General features: G+C 42.3%; 1 protein-coding gene across 4 annotated transcripts in view; it reads right to left on the bottom strand.

Annotated features, from left to right (window-relative positions):
- The window catches only part of LEF1 (lymphoid enhancer-binding factor 1), a 116149-nt gene that overhangs the window by 29280 nt on the left and 68241 nt on the right, over nt 1-18628 (bottom strand). For all 4 annotated transcript variants that reach the window (XM_005872416.2, XM_005872417.2, XM_005872419.2 and 1 more), the window contains exon 4: nt 5294-5426. In XM_005872416.2, the coding sequence (XP_005872478.1) occupies nt 5294-5426 (133 nt within the window). The remainder of the gene's footprint in view (nt 1-5293; nt 5427-18628) is intronic.

The raw sequence follows: 18628 nt of genomic DNA, 5'->3' as shown, positions 1-18628 counted from the left end.
TCACATACTCTGGATTGTCTTCTTGGGTCTGGGGAGGTTTGAGCAGCAGGGGTGACCCTAAGGCATATCAGAATCATGGGAGTTTCTCCACTGGCCTCCACCCTCACCTGAGATTCACATACCTCTCCAATCCTCAGGGTCTGCAGGGGGATTGCTCAGTTTTGAAAAGAAAAACCATATAAATCAAGAAGGAATTTCAGAACTTTGTGAAAATATGAACTTGAAATTCAGGGTTAGAGGTGACAGACTACCGGATTATCTACTTTAATCCCTTTGTTAGAGAGTGGAAGTGCCTGTTCGGGCACACACAAAGTAATGGTTTGTCCTGGGCTCTTCTGACTGGGACACAGAGAAGTAACTTGCTTGCAATCACATGCCTCTCAGCAGACAAGTTAAAACTCTGCTGCCATGCCAGTCCATGTTCTGAGTGTGTGGAGAACACATCAGTGATTCTGCGTAGGTGCAGTTCAGCAGAACAAGATACAAACTAGTTGAACTTCGTTTTACTGCTCTGAAGGAAAAGGAGAAAACTAACATTTACTTAGCACCTGCTATATGCCACTTCCCATGCTAGTCTTTTGACTGTTTCTATTAAAATTCTACTCATATTTCAAATACACCTCTCCCATGGAATATTCTCTAACTTTTACAGCTCTGAAAAATCTCTTTCTTCTTTGAATCTACAAGATTTTATTTGTACTTTTAACGTGGTACTAAAGATGTTCTTCATTTTGTTTTATAGTTAGTTTGTGCAAATGATTTCCTGCATGAGTTTAATAGAGCTTGGGAAAAAAGAAACCATGTTTTGCCAATCAATGTATCAAACCAGGGTTGTCTCCACAGGAGGTTCTCAATAAATACTTTTGAGTGACTGAACAAATGAACAAGTGGAAAAAACAAGTGTTTAAACCAGTGGTTCTCAACCTTCCTAATGCCGCGACCCTTTAATACAGTTCCTCATGTTGTGGTGACCCCCAACCATAAAATTATTTTCGTCGCTACTTCATAACTGTAATTTTGCTACTGTTATGAATCGTCATGTAAATATCTGATATGCAGGGTGTATTTTCATTGTTACAAATTGAACATAATTAAAGCATAGTGATTAATCACAAAAACAATATGTAATTATATATGTGTTTTCCGATGGTCTTAGGCGACCCCTGTGAAAGGGTCGTTCGACCCCCAAAGGGGTCGCGACCCACAGGTTGAGAACCGCTGATTTAAACAGACCCATTCCCCATGCTGGGTCAACATTATCAACCATTTTGCAGGTACATAAGTACATGATGGGACTTAGGTCACTACATGAGCAGAAAATGGATCTGTGTTTTCTAAATGGGTTATTGTTTTAAGGTCCTGCTTCCAAAGATTCCTCGAAGTGTGTGACCCTCTACCAACTGCTGACTTCATATCATTCATTTAACTGGCATTCACTGAACACTTACTGCGTGCTGCAGGCTCTACACGGCATGACCTGAAACATTTTTAAGCTTTTACAAGTAACTTTAATAAACATGGATAAAATTATTTTGGAGTCAGACTATATGGATTTATTAACTTTGCCACTCAGCTACCTATCTTTGAGAAAGTGATTCATTATTCTGTAAAATCAGAATAAAAATAGAATATTGGGTTGTGTGAAGAATAAATGCATTAATATATGCAGTACAGAAAAGTGCCTGGCACACAGTGTAAGTGATATGTTTTTGTTGTTATTTAATAGGATACAATGGACAGAAAGGTATTTATAAGTAGATACAAATAAACCCAGCATTTCCTAAAAGCTCTTTCCTTTTAATATTTTTACCAGAAATAAAGAGTAGAACAAAATGATTGGTGTTATCTTCCTTTCCTGTTTCTACACCTGCACACAACTCCACACACCAACATACTGACAGAAAGGTACAAACTAATGTGCTTCTGATGGGTAAAATAAGACATTTTTGGGGGGCCAGCCATCTGAATCTGTGCCAGTAACCTAATGCACATTTTTGATAGCCTATAATCAAGTCACTGCCCCTTTCTCCACAATCTGGTCTAGCGGGACTTGTTTTCCTAATTACTCCCAGTTTATAGAGGCGTCATAAACGAAGAATGCAGCAGCTTAGCTATAGGGGAGGTCATGGCACCACCCAGACCAGGCAGTTAGATACAACCTAACTTCCCCATTCTAACTGACTCAGGAGGGGCTGTGCAAGCCCACCACGAAAGCCTGTAGTTAGGAAACAGACAGAAAACAAAGAAACCGAAGGGTATAAAGAGAAATCTTCCTCTATATTGGCTTACTCAGGATTTGGAGACCTGACCCCCTGAGTCACTGAACTAGTACCTGTGAAACATCTGGAAATAAATGGGTTTATCCTGGATCTCCAAGTACTCCTGTGTATTTTTCAGTCGCCTGGTAAATGCTGTAATGCTTCCGAGTGGGAAATCAACCTAAGTTATTTTCTTATGAATGAGAATGGGTTCTGCTGACGAACAGGTTAATTTATTGGATGGTCATATCTAGCATTAGAATATGCACATGACACTTCTTTTGGTTTTCATTTAAAAAAAAATAAAGCTAACCAGCTTCCTGGGGACTTTGAAATTAGCGATTCTGTCCTCAGCACCATGTTCTAACTAGTTGAGCTACATGATAAAGCCAAAAGGCAGACAGAAGAAGAGAAATGAAGGAAAAGCAAAAAACCTACTGAGGTTTTTAACTTATATTTTGGTGAGAATGTACTCTCAAATGAATAATATAATTCAAAATCATGTAAATTCATTCTTTTCAAACCAAAGTTTACATATCCCCTGAGATACATGAAGTCCAGGACAAAGAGTAATCAGAAAGAGGATCTTTACATTAAAAGTAACACAAAGAGTGTATGGAGTAGAATGAGAAAATAATGCAACTTTTCAAAGAAACTGCATGCAGACAACTTTAGGTCATGCCCACTGGGCCTTCTCTAGTTCTGGAGTTTGTTAAAAAGAGAAAAGCTTGAGAAGCAAAGCTATAATTATAATTAGTAAAACAAAACAAAGCAGTAAGTAAAATAGAAGATAAAATAGAAATGTAATTGATAGCTGGTCATAAACTTGTCTTTTTTAAAAACTGAACTGTCCTAGAATTCTTAAAGAGAAAAGCTACTAAACGGATATATGTTATTCTTTTAAACAAGTTCATTTTGACGTGCTTGGAACAGGGGCTAGGACCTAGGAAGCACCATGTAACTGCTAACTAAATAAATAGTTAAAAACTTGCCCTAACCGGTTTGGCTCAGTGGATAGAGCGTCGGCCTGCAGACTGAAGGGTCCCAGGTTCGATTCCGGTCAAGGGCATGTACCTTGGCTGCGGGCACATCCCCAGTGGGGGGTGTGCAGGAGGCAGCTGATCGATGTTTCTCTCTCATCGATGTTTCTAACTCTCTATCCGTCTCCCTTCCTCTCTGTAAAAAAATCAATAAAATATATTAAAAAAAAAAAAAAAAACTTAGTAAAACCCACTGCTGGCTTCTTTGTGTTTATGGCTTGTTTGAGTTTTTACAATTGCCTTTCACTGTCACCTCCATCTCTGTGGCTCCCAGGTGTGTGTCTCTGGCTCAGGCCCTGCCCTGGGACCGGGATGTTTAAACTGCCTACCTCGTGTCTCCCGTCAGATTATCTCAAACTCTCCACAACCTAGGTCATATTCGTGATCTTCCCTCTGAAACTTGGCCTTCTTCCTAAAACGCCTGCGTTGCCGTTCTCACCATAAATCCATAGACCTGTCCTTGCTGTTTCTTATTCTTTGGAGGTCCCTGATAACAGGAAGTAGAGAAAGGACTGGAAATGACTAAACAGAGGCAAACCTGGACACCTCTGCATGGGTGGTTCTTACCTCCTTTAAGTAAAGGTACGGGCTCCACTCAAGTCAAAGTCCAATAGTAATTAGGTCCTCAAATAAGTTGCCTATTTTAACCAGGGCAGGAACTGAAAGCATCACGTATTTAACCTAGAAGTACTCACAGTGGTGAAAAACAACAACAACAACAAAACTCCCGGCCCCTGAACTGCACTCTTTTTTACAAACTTAATGTTGTTTCCACTACAGATCAAAGGGAGGGCTGGACAAAAGGGTGAGGTGCTGAAGATGGCAAAATTTTCACCTGTCTATTCCCTGCCTTCACTTGGTTTTACAGAATATTTATTTCTCTCTCTCTCACTTTTCAATTACAGTTGACGGTCAACATTATATTACTTTCAGGTATGTGGGATCTTTTATTTCGAACCCCTAAAGATTCTGTTGAGGGCCAAGTGTGGACGTACATGGAAAGCGCACAGGCCACCCAGGAACAAATTCAACCTCAAAGCTTGCTCTCAACTATGAGACGCGCAGGCTGGGAGACCAGGCCCTGAGCTCTGTGTCCACAGCCAAGCACCCCGCCCCCACTGGCGTTTCCATTTTTCAGACCTCTATGCTGTGTGCTTTTCTGTAAGTGATACAGAGTGGAACTTGGCAATAATGTAGAGAAGCAAGTAAGATTCATGTTATGGTTTTTTACTTTAATATTTATGTCTAAGTTGGTGCTGGTAAATAATAAAAAGAGGATAAAACCTAACAGGTATATAGCTGAAACTAAAAGAAATCACTAAAGGCTCAAAAAGATAATATTTGAAAGTAAAAATCTCCTACTTTGTCCCTTTTCTAACTTTTCTTTTTTAAACAAATATATTTTATTGATTCCAGAGAGGAATAAAGGGGGGGGGGAAGAGAGAGAGAGAGAGAGAGAGACATCAGTGATGAGAGAGAATCATTGATTGGCTGCCTCCAGCACACCCTCTACTTGGAATCGAGCCCACAACCCGGGCATGTGCCCTTGACCAGAATCAAACCCGGGACCCTTCGTCCGCAGGCTGACGCTCTATCCACTGATCCAAACTGTCTAGGGCTCTAACTTTTAACACTACCATCACTCCTAGTACATGCTGAAATAATGAGTAACTGCAGGAGGCACCGAGGACTGGATGTTTAGTACATCTGTATAACATATTGCTTTATATTGTGGAGCTTAGATTTTCAGAGCTGTCACTTTGAAAATAACCCTTCTAGGTTCTTCTTCATTTTTTTTGTCCTGAAAAATAAAAGAAGCAACAACAAATTCTTTTGGGTTTTTAAAAATGGCTATCAAAAAAATTATTCTTGTCTCCTAAAAATCCATTTTGATCCACCCAGTGTCAGGGAGCAAAGGCCCCTGTAAGGTCCCCCAGGCTGATGTGACACGGCTCCTCTGTAACTGAAAAAGACCTGGGAGGGCAGGGCTCTCACCTTGTTTGGAGTTGACATCTGATGGGATGTGTGACGGGTGTGTTCCTGGAGAAAAGTGCTCGTCGCTGTAAGTGATGAGGGGGGTGAGAGGATGAACCGCATGGGATGGCTGCACCACGGGCACTTTATTCGACTGCAAAGTAACCACAAGGTCAACAGTTAACAATGGATGCCCAGCTCCTGTCTCCTCTCCCAGAGAAAAAGCCACACAATAGCAGTAACTGGGCATCAGCATAACCTAAGAATCCTCTCCAGACCTGGACAGCTGAAATCATCTGCTGTACCCACTTAGACCTTCAGAATCTGTCCATGTTAAATACTCCTTGTGTCTGACTAGCCCATTAGGAAACTATCAGTTATTTAACCAGCTCTCCTATGGAGATTTAGGTTGATTGCTATTATTCCATACTAGAGGCCTGGTGCATGAAATTTGTGCGGGGCAGGGGGGTTCCCTCAGCCCAGCCTGCACCCTCTCACAATCCGGGACCACTGGCTCCTAACTGCTCACCTTCCTGCTTGCCTGATCACCCCTAATTGCCCCCCCCCAGCCTGATCACCCCTAACCGCCTCTGCCTGCCAGCCTGATTGCCCCTAACTGCTCCCCTTGCTGGCCTGGTCACCCCCAACTGCCCCCCCTGCTGGCTTGGTCGCCCCACAAAGCCTGCTGTTCAGTCATTTGGTCATCCCTCACTAACCCTCCTGCCAACCTGGTCACCCCACGCAGCCTGATGTTCAGTCGTTTGGTCGTCCCTCACTAACCCCCCTGCTGGCCTGGTCGCCCCATGCAGCCTGCTGGTCGTTTCTGTTACTGTGACAGCATCCTGGACAATTTGCATATTCCTCTATTATTAGTATAGGTGACATGAATCCTGTACATACCTATTTACATTCCCTTTTAAATGATCTCTTCAGGTTGATTTCAACAATGAGTTATGGAGCAAAAGTTATGAATGCTTTATAAGCTCTTTATTCATTACATACTAAAAGCCCGTTGCACAAAAATTAGCACAATAGGCCTTCCTTCCCCTGGCTGCTGGCACCAGTTTTCCTATGGCCCCCGGGACGCAGGCCTTTGGTCTGGCCACAGCGGAGAAGCCAAGCCTCGAGGCTAGGCTTCTCCCCTCCAGCCGCAGCAAGGCTTGGCTTCAGTCTTCAGTCTTCACTCTGGCCGGAGCCTTCAGTGTTTGCTCCTTGCCTGCGCATGCAAATTAACCGCCATCTTTGTTGGGTTAATTTGCATAGTCGCTCCAATTGGCTGGTGGGTGTAGTGGAGTGACACCAATTTGCATGTTTCTCTTTTATTATTGTAGATGTCTGCCAATAAAAAGGCACTCAGGCCCTGACCAGTTTGGCTCAGTGGATAGAGTGTCAGCCTGGGAACTAACGGGTCCCAGGTTCGATTCTGGTCAAGGGCATGTACCTTGGTTGCAGGCACATCCCAGTAGGGGGTGTGCAGAAGGCAGCTGAATTGATGTTTCTCTATCATTGATGTTTCTAACTTTCTATCCCTCCCCCCTTCCTTTCTGTAAAAAAATCAATAAAAATATATTTTTTTTAAAAAGGCACTCAGTAAAAAATTGTTCAATGAACAAGTAAATGAATAAATACTGCCAATTTAAAAGGCAAAATTTCAAACAACCCAATAAATATAAATTTGCTGTACTGATATTCCATTGGTTTATAGAATTTATGATTCTATAATTGTACATCTCTAAGAATCATGTTATACCATTTTAATGTGTTATAGCTTTGTCAATCAAACCTGATTATCCATTATGCTTTAGGCCTACTCAGTTCATCTTCATATTCTCTAGTTTCTAGAAGTCTTAATTAATAAAAGGAATTTCCAATCTTGAGTTTAAATGCATAATGTGAAATATAGCTTGTAAAAACCACTTTAAATTGTTAACATCTTATATATTTTGTCTTGTATCTGTTTAAAAATAAATTTATTTAAATTGGAAGCCCAAAGCTACATAACATTTTTTTAAAGGTACAGGTTATTTATTTGGACTTCATCAATTTGAAATCTGGGATCCTTTTGTTTGGTTACCCTATATAATAAAAGGGTAATATGCAAATTGCCCCTAACAGTGGAATGACCAGAACGACTGCTGGACCAGACACTGTGAGGCACACTGACCACCTCTCAGTCCCTTTCCCCGGCCAGCAGGCTCCGATCGCCTGATGAACCGGGAGCTGGGGGTGGGTGGTGGGGGACGTGGGCGGCACCAGGCGTAGGTCCCGACCCGGCTGGTCACACCACACACAGAAGGCGAACCCTGATGGGGGCGGGGCTGGCTGGAGGCAGCCAGGGAAGATGGCCCTGGTTGCAGGCCAGGCTAGGGACCGCACCTGTGCATGAATTCGTGCGCTGGGCCTCTAGTAGTTGGATAAACTCCTTGCCCCCTCAAGAAAGTGCACTAAGTAAATCAGTAATATAAACAAGACTGGGGCAGTTTAACCTGATTAAGGAGATAGATTTTTCAGAAACTTTACACCTCCTCCCCTCAAAAGACAGAAAACCTGACACAATTATATACATACAAAATGTTTCTGATTTTAAACAGATAGACTAATTAAACCAGTATCACAAAGATCTGTAACTGCATACATTATAGTAATGAGTAACTTGTGAATTTAAGAGGAATAAGATATAATGAATCTTGACTATTAACTAATTCACTACTTCAGACATGCCTTCACCACCAATAGTTTGAATTCATGAGATTTTTACTGTACTATAGATTAAAATGCATCTGAAATCCGTTTCTCCAAAAGCAAATATCTGTATTTAAAAATTTGGAAAAGTGCCTGAAAACTGCCCTGCACGGTATAAACTGCCTATAATGTCGATCTATATCCGACTGGTTTCAGGCCCTGTTAACACACCTGTGTATGGTGGCGGCACTATGATATGCATAATTTTGTGTTTGATGTTTTTTACAAATTGGGTATAAAAAGTAAGTGGCTCCAGCAAAAAGGTCTACCCTCAGGAAAATTAGGAGCAATTATCCTAGTAACACTAAATTCTCTTTACAGCCAGTAATAGTAATTCTCTATACCCTATCATTATAACCTCCACCCAAAAGAAACTTATGAAGGCAAAAACGCAAGGGGGGAAAATCACCCTTTTTCAGACAATGATATGATTTTCCCTGTTTTATAATTATCAGCTCCTCTCTAATGGCAGAACTTGCACTGCTCGTATAGCCCTTGGCATTTATTAAATAGAGCACCATTATCAAAGTCACATGCCTTTTCTCTACACACCTCACCACAGACATCTATGCATATAAATGTGCAAAAGGTTAAAAAAATGTTCCAATGCTTTTCAAGTGTTAATGATGCAGTCTGCCAAATACAATGATGAGCTTCTTAAATACAAGGAATTTAGAGTTTAGAGGAGGTAGGGGGTGATGGGAAGGTGGGTGCGGAGATAGGAGGATATTGTTATAAACCCTTTTTCAAATGGAAACAAAAATCTCAACACCCAAATGCTAAAATGAATATAGGTCAACTATACTTTAGGATAAGAGCTTTGATTTTCATTTCAAAAGTCTCATAAGTATAGTTGCCAAACAATCTGTAAAGATACTTTTTTAAGGTAGTTAAAAAGAATAAGCATTGCAGAAATCTTCAGAAAACACGTATGTCTTTTGCATGCCTTTCTTATTTCCATAGCATCATCTTAAGGAACTTGCATTAGCAGGCAGCATCTCCTTAACGTCTGACCTATCCCTCCAGTCATATAGCTCAGAATTCGGTGCCATGAATTTTTACTAAATTATGCTATCCTTGCTCTCCTCTTAATTTTACGGTTTTCAACACAGATTTGCTTTCCTGTGGGAAAGAGATAAGAAGCCAGGGATTTTAATTTAAGCTCTGGCCTTGTCTTATATTTTGCAAGATGGATAGCATACTAGTAGTGTGTTACAGCCAACAAGGATTATGTCCATTTTTGTGGCCAAATAATGAAAGCAATACGAAATCTCAATAATAGGTGTGAGCACAATTCTAAGTTTTATACATGGCTCCTGCTGACCACCTCCACTGGGCATATAAACAGGACCAAACTACACTACACATCATGGTCAGGTGTCCTCGGCCCTAAACAGTAGGCTTCCCCTGAGAGCACAAGGGACTGTCCTTTGACACTATGTGCACGCACAAGGCAAGAGCCCAGGTACAGCCGCTCTGAGTAAGTTTTACAGACAATATAACCATTCTTAATTCTAGCCTCAGATCTCCAAATAACAATGTGGTGCATCTTGGGCGGGGCAAAGGGAAAGGAGGAGGAATAACCAAGTGACTACCTAGTCTTTACAGACAACTTTATGTAACTACATAATAATGTGCAGTTGCACAGGGGCATGTGGGCTTATGCGTGGATTTAAGCACCTGAAAGGTGCCAACGTGATGTGAGCACTGATGGCCAACACAGATGAGGCTGCTGTTCTTGTGCAGCCTCCTTTCTAGGGGCCTGCAAGGCCGGGGGGGGGGCACGGGGACGGGCGGGGGGGGGGGGCACGGGGACTGGAGATAATGGACAAATATGTAAACAAGACAACGAGTAAAATCTCAGAGGAAGACATCGAATACTATGATTAAAAGAAACGTGGTGATAAGAGAGTATAGTAGTTACTGGTATATGCCTTTGTATTATGCTAACACTATAAGAAACCAACAGTTTAAAACTAAATAGTCTAAGATTCTATTTCCTAAAACAGGAAACGGAGGTCACCAGGGAATGAGTGAGCAAGCCATGACTGCTTTCAGCACTTATGACAACGCAGGGCTGCTCACTACACAGCTCCAGTAACACAGGGTCACTGGGGATACCATTCGAGTGGAAACCCTGGTCACTCAAGACAGTGGGGACCATCCTGTTAGCTCCTACTCTGTGCACCTAGGATCTCACTCGATAGACACCCTGGCCCCTGACTCCCACACACCTCCCTGCGAGGAAGGGAGAAAGGACAGACGGCTTTCTTTTTCACTCACAGGTACAGTCAGGTGAGTTTTAGCTTCCAGTGCAGAAGCACCAGGAGCTCCCAATGCCTGTCCTGTTTCATTTCCCAGGTGACAGCAGGCACAATTATCCCACCTTTATGAGATGCCAGGAGCCTGTGTCATCCCCCGAACTCTGCGGCTGCTCAGAGGTGGAAGCACTCAGGTCTAAGCTCACATGGCAGTAAGCGGCTCAGTCAGGCCACACACCCTGATCTTTTGATTCCAACTAGACTACACATTCTTTTATCTCAAACAGGTGATGGGTTGGGTGTGGAAAGGGAAAAAAAAAAAAAGACGGAGAGCCCTAACCGGTTTGGCTCAGTGGATAGAGCGTCGGCCTGCGGACTGAAAGGTCCCAGGTTCGATTCCAGTCAAGGGCATGTACCTTGGTTGCGGGCACATCCCCAGTGGGGGGCGTGCAGGAGGCAGCTGATCGATGTTTCTCTCTCATCGATGTTTCTAATTCTCTATCCCTCTCCCTTCCTCTCTGTAAAAAATCAATACAATATATTAAAAAAAAAAAAGATGGAGAGAGTGGGTACCGGGAGGAAAGGGGGGCAGAACACCAAAGGCGGACTCCAGAAGGTAGCTCTCCCACCTACTCTGCCCCACACATTCAGCAGGAAGCCCGCAATCCCTTCCCAAACTCAAAATACCACCATCAGGCCATCCTACCCACAAAGCACATCATTATTATAGCAACTAACACCACACCTTGGAGACAGGTAACCTGAGGCATAGAAGGTAAGCAATTTTCCCAAGGGCCACATTCACTACCAGAACAGCACGCGGCCTCCCGGGAGCACCAAGTTCATAAAACCTCGGGCACTGCACTGACCATCGGGGCCATACCGAACAGGATGCGCATCCATGAAAGGACTGGGTGGTCTCTGTCCCAGGCACAGGAATCACCTCGGACCAAGAGGCACCTCAGCAGAAGCGGTCAGGCCTGCAGAGACGCCACTGCCACCCTCTCTCCACAGCTGGAGAGCATTCCCGGCAGCTGTGTGGTTGCCACCCAGGCTGCTCCCTGCATGTATCGGCCTCTTGGGCATCACAGCCAAAATACCCACACGAAGTGGGTGCCACTTGGGGATCCTGAGAGTCACCCTCAGCAGCATTCCCAGAAGTGACCACTCCCCTACGGGAATGAAAGCTCTCGGCCTCTGAGGATGTGGTTCTTTCTGGAAAGGACGAAAAAGCGGTTCAGCGCCCTCCTGGCGAAGGCGTGGGCCTGCTGGTAAGTGGAGTAATTGGGGAGAAACCAGTGGGCCTGGTGGCTAGTCCCCATTTTGCACATCTCCGGGTTCCAACTAAACCCGCAGCACAGGACCCAACTGTGCATAAGGCCCTGAGTACCATTTCAACTGGCTGTGCATTTCACCCAGAGTCCTCCTGGCAATCACTGAATCCAGGGGCATATTAACACCCCACCAACCTGTTGGAATGAGGGATTTCATCTGGCCTCAATCGTTATGGTGAAATTCAACGTTTTATTACACTCTTAGAAAGTCTGGTGCTGGTACAGTAGAAGCTGGAATTTCACACCATGCCTTCCCTCCTCCTGAGAATCTGGGCTTCCTAAGCCTTCCCACAAAGAGATGCAGATCTGATTTACTCCGAAAGGATGCAATGATCCTTGCACCAACTAGACCTCAAAAGTAACATTTAGTGCTGGAAGCCTTTCCTAAGATCCACCAAAGCTCAACACCTGATTCAGATCTGACGTGGCTTTCGAAGCGAAGATCACTGCTGCTTGAGATGCAGTAGTTCTTTTCAGATAACAATGGGGCATTGGGCTCGGAAGACTTCCTGAGCAGAAACTGGTAAAGTCGCAAGGTTCACAAGGGACAAATATTCCATGAGTCTAACTCTGGAGGCAAAGGTGTCCCATCATCGGACACCTGGGATGCTCTCCTAAAAGGGGAGGAACATGTCACAGGGAAAGGGAGGAATATGAACGGGATACACAGTAAGTGCCCGTCCTAATGGCCGTGCCTTTGTATCCTCTGGCACTCGTCCACATAAGTGGGCAGTGCCACTGTATTTATAGGTGAGAAGGCTGAGTCCTTTTGGACACACAGCTCAGTAATAACTAGTCGACAGAGGACTTGTGCTGGCATGGTTTGGTACCAAGTCTCTGCTCGTCCTGCCCCACACTGCTCCCTACACAGCTCCTCTCCACCTCTGTTCCAAACCACCCTGCCAGCGAGTGTGGCCTGCCATGGGCTCCGCTGCCAGAAAGTGTCTGGACAGAACAACTGACCACTTGGGGAAGACCGATGCCACTAGCAGGACTACAGACAAATTGTGTCCCACCCACAATTTTCCCAGTTCTCTATAAAGTGACGATCTCCATACAGTACCTCATTTAATCCTGAAATCACCCATAAGCTAGGTGTTAAGATTTCTGTTTTATAGAGAAGAAAACCAAGGTTCTGAGACATAAATAATTTATACAAGACCACACAGGACGTTAAGTAGCATAGACAGGATTTGACTCGTCGGTGACTCCAAAATCTATAGCTTGTACCCCTACTGAATTAAAAACAGCTATTCCTGGCATCCAAGTGGGAGAGAGAGTAATAAAATCATTTAATATTTAAGTACATGGACACTGGAGGTACAGTTCAAATCCCAAACATTTAAATGCCTAGTTTCTAGGTAATTCACTGAATTTTCAGAATTTCAGTTTCCTCATACATAAAATGGGTGACATAATACTTCACAGGATTAAACTGAAGATTAATGAGCAATGCAAATAAAGCCTCTTACTTAGGTCCTAGCACATAATATATGCTCAATAAGTACTTGTGGAATGATAAAGGAAAGAGAAAAGAAAAATAGAGCCAAATAAATAAATTACTCTGTTCCCCAAAATTCAAATCATTTGTCTCTAAGACAAAGTAAGTTTTAGAATTAGAAATATGCTTTCTTTCAGGTGAATTCCCCACCAAACTCTCCCTTCCTTATTCTGCCAACGTACTTTTAGTCTAAAGTGTCTGTGATCTCAATATTTTCCTCTCATAACTGCTTGTAGAAATCCCTCCCACCCTTCAAGATTCATTGTAAATGGCACACTTGAAATCTTAACCCTTTGAGTGCCAACCAATACCCTAGGAACTATGCTAAAATTGCCAAGGCATTTTTGCTGATTTTACAGCAGTTTAGGAAAAAAATTGTGAATTGCAAGTAAATGAAGTTACATATTCAAAAACTTAAGGAAACCTTTACTACATTGACATATTTAGCAATATCATCATCACTAATAAAAGCAGACTTAGAACTGGACGCCATTTCGAAGCTTTGATAGCGCTCCCGGCACTTTTGGCGAAAGACTGGAGAAGCGCAATCGCGCTCCCCAGCACTCTAGGGGTTAAACAACACATAACTTTCTGGTTTAGAATTTGCTATGGATTCATATGTACATAGGTTTTCTATGTGCTTGCTTTACTTCTTCTGTTACATTATAATTTAATAGATAATACAATCTATGTTTAGTCATTTAAAAAATATCTCTTACAGCAGCAATTCTCAAATGTTTTTGTTCTCAGCATACCTTAAAATACTCTTAAAAATCTTTGAGGATCCCAATGAGCATTTGTTTGTGTTGGTTTATTTATAAATACTTATCATATTCAAAATTAAAATAAGAAATTTAAAAGTATTCATTAAATTATTTAAAAATTACAAGCCCATTACATGTTAACATAAAAATATTTCTACGAAAAATGACCGTTTTGAAACAAAAGCATTAAATAAGAAGAGTGGCATTTAGTTTTACAGTTTTCACAAATCTTTTTAGCATCTGGTTTAATGAAGACAACAGGGTTCTTGTATCTGCTTTCATGTGAATTCAAGTCTCTGCTTTGATGTTATTTTGGTTGAAGTATATGAAAAAAAGTCTGACCTCACACAGATATGTTGTTGGAAAGGAAAGAATTATTTTAATAGTTTTTTCAGTGCCATGTTGAATCAAAAACCGTATCAATATGCTTTTCCTACTCTTATATTAACATCCATTGATCTGTCTTGCACTATGAATTTACTCATGTATCATTTGTAACATTATGCATTAGTTATCTGGAAATATTGGCTCAATGAGTTGACATATTTCATTATACATTATAAAAATTGCATTTATATTTATATCATTGCTGATCTAATCAGAAAAGATTTAAGAATTTAAGAAGCTATCAAGCAGTGGACACAAATTTCTAAAATTCTAATTTTTCCTTGAAAGCTCAAATTTTATCACTAGCAACAAATGCTGCCAATTGTTGTTTTCATTGATAAGAGAACCTCTGCTCATTTGTGAGACAATATCTGCCATGTAACAAACTATGAAACCATAGTTTGTCAGTTATGCATTCAAAGGTGAAGGTTCAATAATACTAATAATTTTTACTGCTTCATCAAGGATATTCTGAAGTGACACTAGCATGTTCTTTTTCCTGGGAGGGTGCTGTGGTGCAGAATTCAGTGACTACTAGTACCATTTGGGGCCAAGGCACCAGCACTTTTACCCATCATTGCTTCGCACCATCACTGCTAATGTCAATACAGTGAAAAAGCAAGTAACTGTTAGTGTTACCATGAGAACAGTTCTGACCTTGTGGCCCCCCTACCTCAGGGAGCTCAAGGGGTCCACAGACCATACTCTTAAGAACTGATGTCCATAATAAAGTAAGAGAACATAAATAGTTGTTGATTGCGGATGATCCAAGCTAATAAAGTGAAAAGTAATTATTTCAGTTATGTTGAATTTAGAGAGAAACTGATTTATGGGTTACAAAAATGAAATGTTTTTGTGATGTACTAAGCTATTATCTCCCCCCACACACACTTTATTTCGTAGTATTCTAAATGTACAAATCAAGAGAAATCTGAAAATCAAAGAAAAATACATACCACATACTTTTAAATGATATTTAAAATTTTTGAAACTCCTTTAACTCAGTGTGAACCCCGGACTTGGGTTCTTTTATTAGAGTTTGAATTATTTTCTTCCAAAGGATTCTTGCAGACAATCGCCAGGAATATGGATCTGCACCCTTCAGTGCTCACTCCTCCTGTCCACTCACATCTGCCCTGTACTCACAGCCCTTGGACACGACTCTATGCACTGACCACACTGTACCGTTACTATCTGCTTGTGCCTCTGTTTTCTCCCAGCAGATAGAGGTCATGCCTTGGTAACTATCCCCAAGCATCTAGGGCAGGTCTGGGCAACATGCGATATCTAATATCTACTGCTTAGGACTAATTGCCCAAATGAGGCTTTCAACACTAAGAAGTCAATTCCTTTCAAGAAAGAATTCATACCCTTGTCAGGAAAACAGGGGTTGGTTCTTGTATTTTCTGTTGCTGCATAAAAATGACCACACACTTATTGTCAGCTTAATACATCAGAGTTTACTATCTCACAGATCCCGCGAGCAGGCTTCCAGCACCGTGTGGTGTGACCGGGTCCTCTGCCTAGGGTGTCTATCGCAAGGTCCCGGCCGGCTGGTTCCTGCCTGGAGGCTCTGCAGGCTCACTCTGGCTGTTAGTAGCATGTGTGCGGAACACACTCTTGATCTCGTAGTCCCTGTTGATTTGTCCCCATTTCCTTGCTGGTTATGAGGTGGGGCCACTCCTATTCCCTGACAAGTAGCCGCCCCCATCTCACAGCAGCAATGGTGCTGGTTTTGGGTGCTTCCTGTTCTCAATCTCTGACTTCCTCTTCTATGACCAGTGGAGAAACCTCTCTGCTTTTTAAGGGCTCATGTGACTGCATCAGGCCTGGCCCCTAATCTCCCTTTGCAAAAGTCAACAGTGAGGGGGGAGAGGGCAGCCACATAAGCCGGGGTCGCTGCAAGGCCTGCCACCGTCTGTTAGGACAAAGATAACCCACTTACCTTTCTCGTATATTTTTCCTCTCCCGTAGAAAAGATAAACCAACTTATCTTTAGCAGATAAAAATGAAGTGCCACTGCGGACATTAGTATTTGGTGTTATAGTTATTCTGATTATACTAATAAAGTTCTGAGGTTAAGTTTTGTGGCTTTTTTCTTCCTTTTATCCAGGGGCTACAAAGTCAAGAGTGTGTCCTCACCTATCAGAGTTGATAGGAGTTACTTGCAGTTTAGAGGGGAAGGGAAGAGTCAGGATTAGCACATCTCCCTCCTTCCCCCACCCCCTCTTCAAGGACTTCGGGGAGAGCAAGCTACTAAGTACGCAGGCGCACAGGGAACGTTCCAAGTTAACTGCAGGTCATGGCTGAAGAAATGGAAAGGGCAATCTCTAAAAAGAGTTAAAGGGTCCAGATCAATTTATTTTGAGGAAAATTTTTAAAAAGCTTTGGCTTTCTTTCCAACATTAACAACCATAACATGTTAGATTATGGCCAATCATTTGCCTTTTAAGAAAATTTTAGAAAAATCATTATTTTATATTTAAGTGCAACTCATCTATTACAAGGTTATGCCTAACCTTAAGTTTTAACTTAATTATCTGATCCTTGAAGGTAACTAAAGAGTAATATAATTGTCTTAATATTCATTCATCATTAATAATGCACTAAATGCTGTAGGAAGTAAATAGGGTGGAAGGGAAATAAATCAAAGAAAGGCAATTAATTGAAAAGAGAGGAAGTACAGGTCACAATAGTTAAAATCTGGAACCTGGTCCAGCCAGTGCAGCTCAGTGGTTGAGTGTTGACCTGTAAACCAGGGAGTCATGGTTTGATTCCCGGTCAGGGCACATGCCTGGGTTGCGGGCTCGATCCCTAGTGGGGGTGTGCAGGAGGCAGCCAATCAATGATTCTCTGTCATCATTGATGTTTCTATCTCTCTTGCCCTCTCCCTTTCTTTCCAAAAAAAAATCAATAAATATATATTCAAAAACAAAAACCTGGAACCTGGATACTTGAGTGAGAAAGACAAGAGAAGAGACAATTCCTTGAATACTTACTATATTCTAAGAACAAATGGTGCTTTCATATTTGTGATCAAATTTATTCCCCCGTTTTCAAATAAGGAAACAAACTGAGACTTAGAAAGGTTAAGTGTTGTCCCAGGTCATACAGGCTAGCCTATAAATGGTTGAACTTGGGTTAAATACAGATCTGTTTTATCCCAAAGAGATGAACTTTTCACTGTGAACTGCTGAAAAGAATGGCTACAAAGGGGAATAACTCAATCTGGGAGCCAAAAGAAACCCCCCACTTTCCAGTAACTGGAGTCTATAAATAGAGGAACTGGGGTTAAGGTTGAAGCTGAGAGAAGATCAGAGTAAAAGGGAGAATGACTTCTAATTATGTAACAATACTCAATCCTATTATCTCATTGATCTCACAACACTTTTACCGACCACCCCTAATCCTCTGGGTGCTGCATTTGCTTTTCATGTTAAAGATTCTTTTGTCTGTGTTAAGACTATTCTTTGAAAATTAAAAGAACGAACTGGAGTCACTCAAGATAAACAAACCAAAGCCCAAAACAAGTGCTAGTGGGAAAATATTACAAGTCCAGAAAGTCCAGTGAAGGGATGGGCCGTAGGTGAAAGCCGGGTGGCCAGACTCTAAGGAGGCAGGAAGGACCAAGAGCCTGCTGGACTCCTGGCTGCGGAAGCACAGGGTTCCACGGGGTGCGTGTTTGTAAAATTGTAGTGGGAAGGACATGGGGTAGAACAAGATCCCAGTGGTCCCTCACCTTTTCCAGATTACAGGTACTGTGATCTGATCAAAGTTGTGTACAAATGTTTCTATACACAAATACAACCACACATCGGTGGATAGGGGTGGAGGTTGTGTGTTCACAGGAGAGAAGAGGGACGTTAGATTAAAAATTGCTGCCCTGTTCCAAGAGAGAAATACTTGGCCATCACTGCATAATCTTTCATTATTATTAACTAGTGGCCCGGTGCACAAAATTCATGCACATTAAAAGGGAATTAATTAGAGGAAATATATTAATATTGCTATTTGCCCTTTCTCTATAATAGAAGTGTCAGAGATGAAAGAAAATTAGTAAAAGACCGGGGGGGGGCGTGGTCTCAGGTCCCCCGGTCCTGGCGCCGGGGCTGGGGGCACAGCCTCAGGTTCCCCGGCCCCAGCGTGAGGGCGCAACGACCATTTGCATTTTAGCTCTTTATCATATAGGATGCCCGGGAGTTTAGTCAGCTTCTTGAAAGTACTATTTGTGTAGGTCCCTGGGAAAGAAAGTAAACAAGGCAGTGAAGGTGAGTGACACGCCAGGAGCCAGAGAGCTCAGCGTAGAGACAGCAGGCCCAGGGGCCCAGCTGTAGAATGACAACCCACAATAGGATGGACAGGAGGAG

This window comes from Myotis brandtii, unplaced genomic scaffold, assembly GCF_000412655.1.
Source record: "Myotis brandtii unplaced genomic scaffold, ASM41265v1 scaffold38, whole genome shotgun sequence".
Lineage (NCBI taxonomy): Eukaryota > Metazoa > Chordata > Mammalia > Chiroptera > Vespertilionidae > Myotis > Myotis brandtii.
This window is presented reverse-complemented; position numbering and strand designations above follow the sequence as displayed.